The sequence below is a fragment of the Nannobrachium achirus genome, assembly GCF_963921795.1.
Source record: "Nannobrachium achirus genome assembly, chromosome: 4".
Classification (NCBI taxonomy): Eukaryota; Metazoa; Chordata; class Actinopteri; order Myctophiformes; family Myctophidae; genus Nannobrachium; species Nannobrachium achirus.
Window position 1 is genome coordinate 26,017,033 of NC_137813.1, and position 17,061 is coordinate 26,034,093.

General features: G+C 44.0%; 1 protein-coding gene across 1 annotated transcript in view; it reads right to left on the reverse strand.

Moving 5' to 3' along the window:
• The window catches only part of LOC308282793 (voltage-dependent P/Q-type calcium channel subunit alpha-1A-like), a gene marked incomplete at both ends in the record, with an annotated part of 187,656 nt that overhangs the window by 3,332 nt on the left and 167,263 nt on the right, over positions 1–17,061 (reverse strand). Inside the window, 6 exons of the mRNA XM_080723180.1 lie at positions 1,788–2,212; positions 3,563–3,782; positions 6,912–6,950; positions 10,029–10,142; positions 11,817–11,949; positions 12,341–12,456. Of these exons, the coding sequence (XP_080579306.1) occupies positions 1,788–2,212; positions 3,563–3,782; positions 6,912–6,950; positions 10,029–10,142; positions 11,817–11,949; positions 12,341–12,456 (1,047 nt within the window). The remainder of the gene's footprint in view (positions 1–1,787; positions 2,213–3,562; positions 3,783–6,911; positions 6,951–10,028; positions 10,143–11,816; positions 11,950–12,340; positions 12,457–17,061) is intronic.

Consider the following 17,061-nt stretch of genomic DNA (forward strand, 5'->3'; position numbering starts at 1 on the left):
ATGGTCTAATGCTCAGACTCTCAGTTAAGAGGTTCCATGTTCAAATCCCACTCAACCTAAGAGGTTCCATGTTCAAATCCCACTCAACCTACAGTCCATCTCTGGACTGCATTGACCTTTTAAAGGCTAAAACTGTCTCAATTTTCTCAAATTCTTCAAGTGCTCTAAAGGCATGTAGGTAAGATTTTTTTTCTGTAAAATTTCTGTTGGACAGAGTTCTTTCAGATATAACCCCCCACCTTTAGCTCTCAGGAAACAGGGGGAGGGACACCCCTCCACAATGGTCCTCCGTGTACCTTGGGCATGGGACTTGAACCTGTCTGAAACCTGCCTGTAACAGGGACAACCGATCAAGCGACCATACCATTGAGCCAAGGCACCTTTGGGCCCTCAACAGGTATCTCCTGGTGCTTTTGAGTTGTTCTCTTCTATTTTAGCCTTGAAAAGGTCAAAGCACTACAGGAATGGATTTGAACATGTGACCTCTGCATTCGGAGTCTGATGTTTAAACCACTACACCATCTCCCACAGCAGACCTTAGAGTCCCTCTCTGCTGTCATGGAGTACTTTGTGTTGTTGTGTTGTGAACTAAACTTTTGAAGCTTGCCACAGTGAGTCGGGACAACAACAGACTTCACCTTGGTTACATATCAATGCAGAAGGCAAATCACATGACCATTTATTAATCTGACTGTGTCGCTCAAAGAGAATAAACAATCTACAAGTTTACGTGTGGCTAATTTTGGGTGAAATCATTATTACAAAACGACAAATGCCTCAATTCACAAGTGCATGTTGAAACGAGGAGGGTGAACCATACGGTTCAATATTAGACACAGAACCATTGCAACAATATAATGCATGTGTGCAATCTATGTGATTTGGAGTGTTTCTCTCTGAACAGTAAAGACAAATTAAATACTTCGGAAAATAACATTGATTCTTCTATCCTAGCAAAAAACGTAGGGGTCGACGCAACACTCGAAGACCAACATATAACACAGATAGTCAATACGCCAAGGTCAAATGTGTGTCTTTCAACCCATTCAACTGACTTAGGCAGTTACATCTTTTGATGGTAACTTCATTGCCTATAACTGTTGGTTTATTATAAGGGAAAGGTGTGGCAAAACATAGAGAAAGCTGGCAGCCTAAAAGGACTTAGGCTGAGGAAATAGAAATGACACTCAGATACTCAAATATACAAATTGATGCATATTTGTTGGGTTACTGGAACAGTGGACTGATGATGTACGTAATAGTGATTAGATCACACACTCGTATCTGCACACCTGTGATATTACGGTACATCTGTGATAAGTGATAACATGTGCTTACATGCATGCACGCATCTAGCGTGCATGTTTCGACACAATGGTGCGTGTATTGGCATAATGCCGCATCTGGGTTTACACGTGCGCATACGTGAAAACATGCACCTTTGCAATTGTTTTCATTTCCTCTTTTCGCCAGAAGCAAAACACAAGATGCAGTCGTCGTTCCGTGCCGGGCACACATGCCGTCACTGTCGAGCAGAAACCTTGTATCTCCACGTTTCAAATGTGTACATCCTTTCGCGAAGTAAAGCCCTGCTTCATCATACAAGGTCATCGCACAAAAGTAGAGAAAACAGCCGATCTACAAGCACACAACGCCTTGTGTGCTTTTAGATTGACTGTTTTCACCAGTTTAAATCATTTTTAAAATGATAAATGCAAAACGAACGGTTTTGGACATACAAGGTTTTCACCTGACAACGACGATACCCACATGTACCGGAGGCCCACCTGTCTGTGTGTGAGGCATTCCCGGCCCTCGCTGGGTGACCGTGACCAGCGGCGGTCCCGCTCCCGCTCTTGGTCTCGCTCGCGTTCGTGGTCTCTCTCGCGGTCGTGGTCCCTTTCCCTGTCGTGGTCCCTTTCCCTGTCGTGGTCCCTTTCCCGGTCGTGGTCCCTTTCCCGGTCGTGGTCCCTTTCCCGGTCGTGGTCCCTGTGCCCGTGCTCGTGCTCCCTGTGCCCGTGCTCGTGCTCCCTGGGCCTGTGCCCGTACTCGCCCCCTCGCTCCGGCAGGTACCGCTCCTTGTCCATGGAGCCGTGGTGATGGTGGTGGTGGTGGTGGTGCTTGCGGTCCTTGGCGCGGCCACGGTCCCTGTCACGCTCCTTGGACGTCAGGTCGCCCGACTGCGTGGTGGTGCTGAGATCTGTGCCCAGGCCTGAGGTGGAAAAAGAACTCACATTTTGTACTTAAGTAAAAGTATCAATACTGCACTGTAGATACTCTACTCTATTACAAGTAAATGCCCAGAATTCAAAATGTACTTGAGTAAAAGTCCATTGGCATCAAAATGTACTTAAAGTACCAAAAGTAAAAGTACGAAATGTTTGAAAATAGTAGATCTACAGCTTGTAGATTGGCTATTTTCAAACAGCCTAGGTATAAAACATGGCTAAAGTGGTTAAGTAACTAAAGTTTTCAAATAAATGTAGTGGAGTAAAAGTACAATATTTCAATCCGAGATGTAGTGGAGTAGAAGTAAAAGTATTGGACAGTAAGTACAGTACTTAAGTAAATGTACTTAGTTACTTTACAACAGTGCAGGCCTGGTGGTGGGGAGAGGAGAGCTCTTACTGCCGTTACTGGACCACCAGCTCAGTTCGCCTCATGTTACTAAAGTACATCAGTGGTTCTCAACCTTTTCAGGCCGCGATCCCCAAAATAATCCTATTTTAACTGGGGACACCCCCCCACCCTGACGAGCACTAAGAGTTGAGGCATTACATTTTGTATAACACGGTTCTATTGTGAAATTAGATGTACAGATCTACATGCTCACAACACCTCGCGTTGTGAGGCATCGTGAGCATGTAGATCAGCTATTGGCTGATCATTGGCAATTTGGCCAAATGTTATTTTAGAGGTATTAAAAAGTCCTTAAATTGTCACTTTAGAAATGTGCAGATACCCTCTAAAATGATTAACGGTTCTAGCCTGAGCGCTTGTGATTCACAATATAATAATCAATTCATAGACCTGGAGCAAGTTGTTGTTTGACAAAACTTTTTTTTTTTCATTAATGAGCCGACCTTCTAACGGAACAAAATCGTAAAGCCCCCCTATTTCTAGAGAAAATATTGTTACAGACAGTGCACCTTTGAAAGCAAAACAGGTTAAACTCCCTAAACTCCCTATTAGCCCTATTCACGGCCCGCCCACTCAGCACATTTCTCAGCAACTTCCTGGTGCTGACGTCAGTTTTGCAGGGGAAATTAATACAGAAATAGCTGGACTTAAAGCCAACAAATCATTATTTCGAACAGCAAAGTAAATTATAATGCTTTGTGCCTTTTACTATCTTGTGTACTTGATCATGCTAGCCGTATTTTACACTTTACTATTCGGAAATTGCATTACATTTGCGATTTCTGTGTTAACTCTATGGGCTTTTAGCAGGGTTTTACCCTTCAAAACGTGACTTCAGCACCAGGGGGATGCTGAGTGGGCGGGCGGTGAATAGGGCTAATTCCCACATCTTATGGAGTTAGATGTCCCTGCAGACACCAACCTGTGTCTCCCTCCGTGTAGCGACAGAGGGACCTCTCGGACGCCCGGTGGCCGCGGTCTTTCCGTCGGTGGCCGTGCCGGGTGGCTCGACTCCCCTCCTCCACTATGACATCCTCCATGGCATAGTCGTCTGCCCCGCCCCTTTCCCTGTGGCCCCGCCCCGACCTGCTGTGGCCCAGGGACGAGGCCGAGCGCTTCATGGGACTGTTGTCCGTGATGGTCTGAGAGAGAGAGAGAGAGAGAGAGAGAGAGAGAGAGAGAGAGAGAGAGAGAGAGAGAGAGAGAGAGAGAGACCGCCATAGACAAAAGTGTTTCCGTTGCTCTTAAAGGACAACTTTGGTTTTTTACAACAAGGGTTCATATTTTAGATTGTAATTAGGGAAAAGAAAAGGTGAGAGTTAAAATGTTTTCATTTGCTTCGTTCTATTGTTTTCTCGCGTTTACCGTGTTAAAATGTGGGGCATGCGTACGCATGGGGGCATGTGTAGCCTACAAGCGGCTAAATATGTCTTTTTAGACACAATAAGCCAGCAGTTTCTTTATTGCTATTTACAGTAACACTACTAGCCCCCATAAGTCACATCCAACCATGAAAGGCTGCGTTGTATCTTGGTAATGGGCTTATTCTGTGTAAAATGACATATTTAGTACTTGTACGCATGCCCCCAGCCACTGAAATAAAAATCTCTAAAACAATAGAAAGAAGTAAATGAAATCATTTTAACACTAATTTTTTTATATTCTTTAATTACAATCTAAAATATGAACCCTTGTTGTAAAAAAACTAAAGTTGTCCTTTAAAGGAGTAGTTCACCCCCAATATGACTTTGTTTCTATTGATTACTCACACCATGGAGACTTGACTTCAATAATATATTATTTTTGTATTTGTCGCATTCCTAAAATATAATAATTTGATGCAATAAATGTACCCCCATTGATTCCGGATGGAAGACCCAAATGCATCAATCAAAATTGTGTCATAGGAATGCGACAAATACAAAAAAAAACATTTATTGAACTCAAGTCTCCATGGTGTGAGTAATCAATAGAAACAAAGTCATTTTGGGGGTGAACTACTCCTTTAAGAGTTCCTCTGTTTCCCGTGAACTCTGCAATCACATTGCAGTGTTTGTGTGAGTGCGTGCTTGGTCAGTTTCCTTCATTAGATCTATGCACGGTACCACCACCACCACACCAATCATTGTTTCCATCATGCTGCCCTTTGGGCAGGGAAGACACAAAGAAGAAGGGAAAAGAAAAGATTAAGAGAAAGAACATGGGGAACAGAGAGAGGAAAAAAGAAAACTAAAACTAAAATGACACGAGCTGAGGAGCAAAAGGCCATGCCTTCCATGCAGCCAGAAGTTCCTCCTGGTAAGTGTAAAAGCCCCCCGGCCCCCTTCCATCGCCTCCCCTTAACCCGCGTACGTCTGTATAAAACCCCCCTCTTCAAAGTCACTCTATTCCAGCTTGATTTCTCCGGCCATGCAAGCACATACAGTAGGGGCAGTGGTTCTCAAACCTTTATATTTCAAGGTCTCCCCTTAACTCTGACAGTGTACAAATGGAACCAAATCCATTTGGTTCCATTTGTACACTGTCAGAGTTACAGACTTATATGGGTCAATTTAGACCCCCAAAAAGGAACCCACAAAGTCCCTGGAATCCACTTTGAGAACCCCTGCAGTAGGGGCTCTCCTGAGTCCCACGCCACTTGTTTTCCATTCTGGAGGCATGGCAGCAGGAAAGAGACAATGTTGTCGTTGTCGGGTGGAAACCTTGCATGTCCAGAACCGTTCGTTTTGTATTTATCATTTAAAAGAAAATTATTTCAACTAGTGAAAATAGCAGATCTACAAGCACACAACGCCTCGCACGTTGTGAGCTGGTAGATCTACTATTTTCACTAGTTATTTTCACTAGTTGACAGTTTAGACACTAGCTAGGTGACAGTCTTGTATGATGAAGCAGAGCTTTACTTTACTAAAAGAAAACGTTCACATTTGAAACTTGGAGATGCGGGGTTTCTGCCCGACAGTGACGCTATGTTGCCACTGGTTGGCTCAGGTGGGAATGGGAGCGCGCATGAGTGCATGGGAGCTAGCTAGGCTACCAGGCTGATTCAGTGCTGAATCCTCATGGCAGCTGAATCTGTGAGTTTATCTGGATTGGTTGACAGATGACAGATCGCTAATTGCTTGGAAAAAAATAGCATTTTGTGGATCCCAATAGGAGTAGCACTGAGAATGTCTCTGTCACACACGCACACGCACACACGCACGCACACACACACGCACGCACGCACCCAAACACACACACACACACACACACACACACACACACACACACACACACACACACACACACACACACACACACACAACACAAACAAAACAATCATACACCACATATGCACGCAAACATACACAGACATTGACACACCACACATGCACAAGTGCTACTACTCTAATGACAACCTTGACAGACGAGCACACAGGGTGACATACAGCAGCAATGATGAGACGGAGGGCCAGAACAAAGCTACAACAGAAGAAAAGTCACAAATGATGATGAGAGTGACTGGGAAGGGGAAGGGGCACGTCACAGTACAAGCCAGTAACACCAGTAAGACTCCCTAATCAGGAGATAAGCGACCGTCACGTCGTATACACAAACTTTAGAAGGCAATCGTAGCCAATCAGGAGGGAATATGGGAAATGGGACAGATCCATGTTGACTTATACTGTGTACTGCTTTGCGTGATTTTGGGGCAAAATCTGTAGGAGCAGTGTCCAAAAATGTGTTTTGGAAAAATCGGCCTGAAGAGGGCCATGTGAAAATCAGCAGAGGTTGTGATTTGCCATCCAAGGAGTGTGTGTGCAAAGTTTGGCATGAATAGGGGCAACGGTGCCGGAGATAAGAGTAGGGCAAAAGTGTGACGTGACGTGACGGACAGACACTTGGCTTGTTGTTATTTTGTTGACGAAATTGTCAATATATTTAGTCTTAGTTTTAGTCATCACAGCTTAGTTTTTATTTAGTTTTCGTCAGTGAAAAAAAAAAAACACAGTCGACAAACATTTTCCGTCATAGTTTTAGTCGACGAAATCAACACTGGTGAACAACACCAACATGTTAGAAGCTGCTGACGCTTACACGACGGAACCAGGAATGGACAGACGTGGGACGTTAAGCACCGGGGAGGGGAAGAAGAAGGGGTGAGAGGAAAGGGCTGGTGAGGAACTAACAGCAGACAATGGAGAATAGAACAGGAGAGAGTTCAAGGACGAAAGAGTGGGGGAGAGAGAGAGAGAGAGGGGAAAAGGGAAGACGAGAAGAGTACATACACTGAGATTATGGCCACGTTGTCTCCCTCTCTTCTGCTGCTGAATGAGTGCAGAAAACACACACACACACACACAGATACACGGACACACACAGATACACGGACACAGATACAGACACAGACACACGCACGTGTACACACACACACACACACACACACACACAGTGGCACACATGTAGCACGGAAGGCCAGGCCAGGGAAGAGGGGCAGGAGAGAGAGAGAGAGAGAGAGAGACACACATACGCACGCACGCACGCACGCACGCACGCACGCACGCACGCACGCACGCACGCACGCACGCACACACACACACACACACACACACACACACACACACACACACACACACACACACACACACACACACACACACACACACACACACACACATACACACACACACACACACACACACAGATATGGATGGATGGATACACAAACAAGGAGTAAAAGGGATGTGATGGGAGTAAGTAAATAGAAAATAATACAGATAGATAGTATGTATGTGTGTGTGTGGGGGAAGGGGAGGGGAGAGGGAGAGACAGAAAAGAAAACACAGTGGTTAAAACACCATGGCAGCCAGGATGAGGTTGGGAGAGAGGAACACTTACCACAAACACTGTGGGCTTGGCGGAGCCAAAGACACTCTTACACTATCTACTGTATAAGGTCACCACGGTGATTGCTCTAATCCAAGGGTCTTCAACAGGGGGTACCCCAGAGTTACTACAGGGGGGCCAAACCTTTGTGTGGTACAAACTTTTCTTTCTCCCCGAGAACTTTAGCTAAAAATAGCAGATCGAGCTTGTACATCGGCTATTTTCGGCAAAGAGCTTTGGTGTAGAGGGGAAAAAGAGCAGACTAAGTACAGAGTGAAATGTCAAGTTTTACAAGTATTGGCCATTCAAGTTGTTAAATATCTGAAAACACAAATTGACGTTATTCCATAATACGCTGACGATTGTGCTGTCAAACGATGACACTATGGAATCTATGAAAAAAGGTTGTGGGGGTCCCTGCTTCATCTCTCTCTCAGTTAAGGGGTCCTTGGCCTGAAAATGTTGAAGACCCCTGCTCTAATCACAATGACTGCTGTCACCATGGCGACCTCGTCAGAAAAACACACGCATACGCGCGTGTATGTGTGTGTGTGTGTGTGTGTGTGTGTGTGTGTGTGTGTGTGTGTGTGTGTGTGTGTGTGTGTGTGTGTGTCTATATATATTGCCACAGTCGGGAAGAAACCTTGTATCTCCAAGTTTCAAAATTGTTAATGTATGGTGAAGCAGGCTTCATCATACATAGACTGTCGCACGAGACTAGTGAAACTAGCAGATCTACAAGCACACAACGCCTCGCGGTGCAAGGTGTTTAAATCATTTTTTTAAATGATAAATACAAAACGAACGGTTTTGGACATACAAGGTTTCAACAACGTATATGTTATATACAGACGCACAACACAGACATGTGACGCGCACAACAGACTGAAACCACAGACAATGGCGTGAGATAGGAACAGATTTCTTTTAAGGCACAAAGCACAGAGTGACAGCACACAGACTTTACATGGAAGCACACAAACATATACACACGGACATATTTTCCTTACCATGGTTATTTATCAGCTCACGGATACACAGATGCACACACGCACATGTACACGCACATGTACACACACACACACACACACACACACACACACACACACACACACACACGCACGCACACACACACACACACACACACACACACACACACACACACACGCAAACACATACATACACACACACACACACACACACACACACACACACACACACACACACACACACACGCACGCACACACACACACACTCAAACACACACTCTATCTTGAAAAATATTATATGGGTCGAGGATAATAAACAAATCTATTCCCATCCCTAATTATGCAATTGTTTCAACCTGGTGGCTTTTGTCATCTACAACAATTAAGTTACCATTGTATAATATAATAATAGTAACAATAAAGAAGAATGATTTATCGTCACTGTCGGGCAGAAACCTTTATCTCCAAGTTTCAAATTTGTACATTTTTTCCGCAAAGTAAGGCACTGCTTCATCATATGGCCATCGCACAAAAGTAGTGAAAACAGCCGATCTACCAGCACACAACGCCTCGCGGCTGTTTTCACTAGTTTAAATCATTTTAAAAATGATAAATACAAAACAAACGGTTATGGACATACAAGGTTTCCACCCGACAACGACGTTATGCTACATTACATTGGCTCCAATAGTTATCGAAGGTAATTCCCAAAATATAAAAAAAGAACAACAACAACGACAAAAATAAAACATCAACATAATGCAGGGTCCATCAACAGTCAGGAAGGAAATAGGTGATAAAGTGAGAAAAAGACAGAGAGAGTTACGGAGGGGGAGAAAAAAGAGCTAAAGGTGGAAATCCCGGACCCTGACAGAGGAGAGAAAGTAATGGAGGATGTGCTGTGTGTCTGCATGTGTGTGCACCTGTGAGACAACCCGGGTATGAGAGCGTCTCAAGGGGATGAGTGAGTTAGGATGATGGAGGAAGACACAACCACAATTACACACCTTCATGCATTAGGGGAAGGACAGAAGAAAGAGAAGAAGGGAGAATGAGAGCTCCGACTTTTCCTGCTCTAGTCCTGTTGTAATCAAGCATGAAGGCGGTCTCCAAATAATTAGGGCTGGGATTCAGAATCGATTCTTGGGGTCACAATTCGATTTTGTTTTTTTAAATTCTTTCAAATCCAAACGATTCGATTCAGAAACGATTATTTTCCGATTTAAAAAACGATTCTCGATTCAAAACGAATCTCGATTCAAAACGATTCTCGATTCAAAACGATTCTCGATTCAGTTCATAGGATATCCGGATCTACTCCAGCCACATTTATGTAGCTGGAGTCACTTATGACTTAAATTCAGTGGACACATTTTCACTGTTACACTCAAGAAAACAAGAAACCAGAACAGCAAATCCAGTCAGACCTTGTACGAAACAGAAGGAGAAGAGAAACGTGAGTGACTGAGGGAAGCAGGGAAAGGTAGGGAGAGAGAGAGGGGGGAAGAGGGAAAGGGTGAGTGTGCTCACTTGGTTGTCGCCAGGAAGGCGGGGCATGGAAGCGGCCCTCCCATGGCCTTCCATTGGTAGAAAGTGCTCGGTATCCGAGTAACCGTCCCGCCCCATCTCTCTCATCTCTACCGTCTGTGAAGACAGAGCAGGAGACGGTGTGATTGGCTGCCGTGGAAACTGATAGGGGGAGGGGCTTAGGTTTGTCAGGATAAGGAAGGTGAGAGCCGAGGAATGCGACTGAGTGTCAGGACAGTATTAGACGTTAGCGGGATAATATGGGGAGATTCTGTGCATGCATGTGTGTACAGTATGTGTATGGCTGGGCAAGTGCCGCTGAATGTGGTATGTGGTACCAGCACTGGGTTTTGGCCAAGATACATGTATTGTACAGGCTCTGAATGTCCAGTTAAAGCTAGCTAGTGGTCTGGGTTAGCCCTACGGTAGTGGTCGGGGTCCCTGGTTGGTTGATACAGGGACCATCAACTACAAGCAGAGCTTTAACAGCAACCAAAAAAGGCAGGAGCAACATGACGAAAGAGAGAGAGAGAGAGAGAGAGAGAGAGAGAGAGAGAGAGAGAGAGAGAGAGAGAGAGAGAGAGAGAGAGAGAGAGAGAGAGAGAGACTAAGAGAAAAGCGCAGAGAAGTAAAATAAAACAGAAAAGTGACCAGTGCGGCGAGAACTACTGTAAAATCGAACTTTAAATAAAACCTAAAGTATTAAGGGTAGGGATGGGGCGAGGTTAGCTCTGAACAGATCTGTCTGCCAATGGGGTGTAGACCAGGAACCAACGGACCAAAGGATTAGGGCAGGGGTCTTCAACAGGGGATCTACAAGCTCACAACGCCTCGCAGGCGTTGTGAGCTTGTAGATCTGCTATTCTTGGCAAAGAGGTTTGGTGTAGAGTGAAAAGAAAAGCAGATTAAGTATTGACGGTTCAAGTCGTTCAGTGTCGAAAAATAAATATTTAACCAACACTGATGATATTGCTGTCAAACAATATAAGCTGTCTCAGAAATATATGAAAATCTTTAATCTGCAACACATTTTACATAGTGGGGGTCCCTGCTTTATCTCTCTCCCAGCTCAGGGGTCCTTGGCCTGAAAACGTTGAAGACCCCTGGATTAGGGACATGCACCCTAGAACATTTAGCAAAAATAGCCAATCTACAAGGTTATAGATTCAATAAAGGAGACACTGGTTTACATGGAAATGTACCGTGACAGCAATCTGTAATTGCCTCACAAGGATCGTAGCTGCTTTTGCCATGCAAATGAATGCCGTCAACAGTACGTTTTGGGTGGGTGGGTGGGTGGTTGGGTAGGTAGGGGATCTAGCTACAATAACATGAAAGTAAAACAGCATTTCATGTTAAAGAGGGTCCATTTAAGAAATGCAACGATGACAATGAGTTTAGTAACACTGTAGCTAACACACCTGATGTCATGGTTGACAAGAATCATGGGAAGGTGTTTATCCTGGAAGTGAGTGTGTTCATCCAAGTTCGAAAAGGACACCGGCTGTAAACTGGTTTACACAAGTAAATCGCTGATTTATATATATATATATATATATTTGGGAACGTTAGGACATGTCTATGAGACTGGAGGTCAGGGGACTGTCTTTTTATGAACCCATGCGTTATCACCGTTCCCAAAGGTTTTTTTCTCAAACGTCAATTACGTGTTGTGTTGATATGTCCTGTGTAATTCTGTTACGGATGATGATGATGATGATGATGGTGGTGTGTGTGTGTGTGTGTGTGTGTGTGTGTGTGTGTGTGCGCGCGCGCCTGCGCATTCGCTACCTGTGAGTTAGTCATGCTCTCCTGGCCATCCTCAGCCTGACCTACAGGGCTCCAGCTTCCAGTCTTCTGGGTCATCTCCTGAGCCCGTGCGGTCACCCAAGAATGGCTCTCCGGGATTCCACCCTCCACTGGCCTGTGACGCACCCATGCATGCACACACGCACGCACGCACACACACACACACACACACACACACACACACACACACACACACGCACACACACACACACACACACACACACACACACACACACACACACACACACACACACAATTATCTCACAAAGGAGCATCAAGAACTTGCAGTAAGTAGTAAGTACATTAAAGTTTGACCCCTCACATACTACTTAAAGCATATTTATTTTGGTGTGTTTTTTTCCTGTATAGTTAAGTTAATGGGACCCCAACTTTCAGCAGCTGTCATGGATTCTCCTAGGGAAACTTAATTTCAGTCTTTGTGAGATGTGTTACTAGAAAGAAAGAAAGAAAGAAAGAAAGAAAGAAAGAAAGAAAGCGTTACTTACAGGCTGTTGACCGGGTCAGCGCCCTCGGGTGGAGGGAGGGCATTGCTGAGTCCCGGACCCCCGTCCTGCGTGGGGGACGGTGGCTCCACGCGCTGAAACAGTAATGGCGTTCGATTCTGTGTAAGATATACAACATGGCCACCGCCAGCTATCAGGCACACTAACAGGCAAATGGCGGGGGGGGAACAGAGCAGGAGAGGAGGGGGTACAGGGTGGGGTCAGGAGCTCAGCATCCCAAGTGCATGCCATGATCCAGCAGGGGCGTCACAAGGGGGGGAAAAGTGGGACTGGGTTACTAGGGCCCAAGGTGGAGGGGCCTTCATTATTTTATACTTTAGCTATTGAAAAATAGCAGATATATAAGCTCACAGCGCGGCACCGAGTGCCGCGCTGTGAGCTTGTAGATCTGCTATTTTTGAAAAGTCGTGAAAATGTGTGCAAATCTTTCAATATAATGTATTTTTTAAGTGAACATTTGTAACTCAAGTTTTGCCTCTGAGGGGTGCCTGAAGCACCCCTGTGCACCCCTGAAGCACCCCTGTGCTTGCAGCGCGGCACTCTGTGCCGCGCTGCGAGCTTGTATATCTGCTATTTTTCAATAGTTAAAGCACCCAGTGCCCAGAATTTGGTGCAACACCCCTGCCATCCTGCGAGGGGAGAGAGGAGGAGGGGAGAGGCATAGGAGGGGAGAGAGAGAGAGAGAGAGAGGGCAAATCTCCGGAGACGTTGACAAACAGGAGACGGTGTCTGCTGTCTGATGGAGATTCTGGAACGAGGCATTCTGGAACTCTGGGTTTCTGCTGTTTTGTGAAGCTTAGCTGCCTACAGTATGCATTGTGGATGTGTTAATGGATGGGGTGGAATCGTTGGGAGTCTGGGTCACTGCTGAAGCCACCAGTTTAAAAAGCAGAGCTACAACTGTGCGCTCTATCGCTCCAGTACAGTGGTTCTCAACCTGTGGGTCAGGAGACCACAGGGGGAGTATGTAGATCTGCTATTTTCAAAATAGAACCGTGTTATGCAAAATGTAATGCTTCAACTCTTAGTGCTTGTCAGGGGGGTTAAAATATGATTATTTTGGGGGTCGCGGCCTGAAAAGGTTGAGAACCACTGCTCTGGTGCTCTGGTTTGAATCTGCTGTCGGAGGCCTTTAATCATAACCTGAGCGATCAGCACTCTCAGTCTAAGATGCTAAATATGCTCAAATGCTGATTCATATTGAATGTTATATGAGCTAGCAGCCAAATGTGACTCCGGACACCAAATGTACTGTAACCCCAACACAGGTAGCAGTTGTTTGCAGCCTGGTCGGCAGAGAAAAAGTTTGGCATTGTGTGTTTTCTGCTAACCACATGCAGTACATTGAATGTTGAAGTTTCTGAATCCAAAATACATATTGCATATCGTCGTTGTCGGGTGAAAACCGTTCGTTTTGTATTTTCCATTTTAAAAATGATTTTAACTAGTGAAAACAGCCAATCTACAAGCACACAACTTGTGTGCTTGTAGATCTGCTGTTTTCACTACTTTTGTGCGACGGCCTTGCACAATGAAGCAAAAGAACATACAAATTTGAAACTTGAGAGATACGAGGTTTCCACCGACAACGACGATATCGTTGCTGTCGGGCAGAAACCTCTTATCTCTCCACATTTCTAACTTTTTGTGTTTCTTCATAAATGAATGCCTACGCACAAAAGTATCAAAAGTAGACATGTTTTGAGCTTGAAGATCTACTTTTGGTTGAGGTTTCCACCCGAACAGAGATAATATCAATGTTTCCAGATGCAGACAACATCAATTAAATCCTGGATTTTCGAATAATTATTTATTTCCAATTATTTCCCGATTATTCCATCACTTAATTTTTCGACTAATCGAGAAAAAATATTCATATTTTTATGTTTTATATATCAATCGAACACTTAAGTGATATTTTATACTTCATCACACAACAGTCATGGCCTAAATATGGATTGATAATTGCTTACTTCATTTAATTATCAATTATTTGGTTTATGATCGATTCAATTGATTTGTTTCGATTAACTGCCGCACACAAACGGTGCTGGGTCAGTTTGGCCATCGCACAGCTCGGCTGCGCCTCAGAAGGGCCCGGCATGGTTGCCTTGAAAAGTCGACAGTCCATGTCTGTGTGTGGTTTGCACAACTTTGCAGAAACGTAAAATGAAAAAAAAAAAAAAAAGAAAAGATATATATATATATATATATAATATATATATATATATATATATATATATATATATATACTGTATTATATATATATATATATATATGTTTTCTCTGCCGGGTTGGACCTTGAGGTTGTTATATGGGATGAGGTAGCACGGCAGTTAGCAAACAGAGCAGTCCAAGAAAAGGCTGCAATCGTGGCAATACACACAATTCAACAAGCTTTTAAACTAATGATGCAACCATGAGGGAACAGGATAAGGACTCAACCAAAGATATTCAAAAATGAGAAGGAAAAAGGAGGATACTGGCTGGGGGGCATTCTTAACTCATTTACCGCCTCTCCCGATAGTCCTGAGAAAATCCCTATGTTCCTCTCTGCCGGGCCCGATAATACCGAGACTTTAATACCGGTATGCTTTAATCGCTATAAAACATTTAAAAGTAAAATTGCTGTTTTATCGGAAATCAGTGTCTAATCGCCCGATCGCGGGACCATGGCGCAGCTACCGTTAGCTTCCGTGTAAACAGTAGCAGACGGAGCTCAGCGATGGAAAGGTCTTTTTTCAATCTGATTTTTTTATTTGAAAGCTGTGATCGGGTCTACACACGCCTGGTACATGATCCGTGCACAGATGGTGCGCGATGTGCACGCACGTCCCCACGTTAAAGGTAAGGACGATGCGGCAGTTAACCCCTTCAGTCAATGTTTAAAAGACAGTAAATTAGTTTAAAAAAGAAAAGGAGGGGATATCAAGGCAGACAAGAACTGAGGCAGTCCTGTAGAAGAGAACATAAAGTAGAAATGCATGATGGAACAAATCAAATTATAAATGCCACATTGTGACATAGTTATTAGTCATCCACTTTAAAAGCACACAACCACAACTTTGCCTCTACGTTCATCTGTTAGCATGGGATGTTGTGAGTTTAAAAGTGGATGGGTAATAAGTCAGTGGTCATCTGCTGCATTCACACTCAAACCATTTGTCTTTGACTTTGAAACAAGCAGACGTAATTCTTCCAAGTTGCACATTCCTCCTCCATCCATGCAACGCTGTCACGCTTAGCACACTCGACCAGGGTTCCATTATCTAACGGCACCTGCCTGAGAAGTGTATTTCTGAATATCACATCAATCAATCAAAATGATCAGTAGGATGTAAACCAGTGGTTCTCAAACTTTCATTTTGGGGCCAGCACCTGCCTTCAAGAGGTTGTTTGGATGTGCACAAATATCCAAACATTTTGATCTTGTTTTAAGCCCATACATCTGAGAGTGTACGAGTCCATTTGGTTCCATTTGAACACACTCAGAGTAACAGACCATTTGGTTCCTATCAATCATTAAGCTGGGGACCCCCGAGGGTCCCTGGACACCAGTTTGAGAACCACTGAAGTAAACAATAGAACATACGTTTAAATGGTGGGGGCACATTTGGACGGGGAAACAGGAAGGTGAGGAAGACAGGACGTGCAGAGGACAGGTGTGCAAGTGAGACACGAAGCAGAGGCTGGATTGTGGCAGAGCATATAGCAGAAAATAAAAGGTGGAGCTGGTTGGCTGAAGGTTCACTTTTTCTTTCAGAAGGTAGGCGACTTTATGCCAACATCACGCAAAGGTGATGTGTCTGTCACCATGTCAGTCGACTCTAAAAGGATAACATACAGTATATGCCCCCGCTGAACTGAATATACAGTATGACATTGATATACCGGTACTTTTTCAAGTGCCTTAACAAGTATTCTCAAGAGAATGAAATGTATGCTTCTCAGAAAACTCTTCAGTACTCATGCTACTCGAGTACTGGGGTAACCCAGACTTTTTCTAGATTTGACCAGACTAAACGCTGGTTGCAGTTGACGCCAAGTCAACACTTTCACTGCAGCTAACACAACAATCAACAACCAACAACTGATTAGGATAATATATCATCAGCAAAATAACTGATTCTATGTAATGCTTTGGGAGAGATATGTTGACCTGCAATGTAAACCAATGTAATCGTGATCACATGAAGTATTATCAATATCATCATATGCATGAACTAATGATATAACTAAGAAAATGATGTTGAATGCCAATGAGGGAATTATGGGCACGTGTGTCATGGTGGCAGGAGCATTCTCTGAGAGGAGAGGAGAATGAAGACGAGAGGAGAAGAGAATGAAGGGAGAGTGATGCTTTGGTCAGAGGACCTTTAAAGTTTTGGAGCAGACAAAACTTTTTTCCATGGATGAAACATTTAAATTTCAATTTAAATGTCAACATTGAACATTCTGTGAAGTTATCACCTTTATTGTGTGGTAAGAATACAAATAACAAGATGCAAGGATTCATAAAGCATTCTTCTCTCTTTTAACAGGAGACAAGGCAAGGATTACAGTGCAGTATACCAGTGGTTCTCAAACATTTCTAAATTTCTGGCTCAGGGCGTTGCTACTTTACAGTAGCAAGATTATTAACTAGAGAGATTATTTGTTTCCGTCAGGACAGATCGGAAATAACTTTTATACTTGCCGTTTAA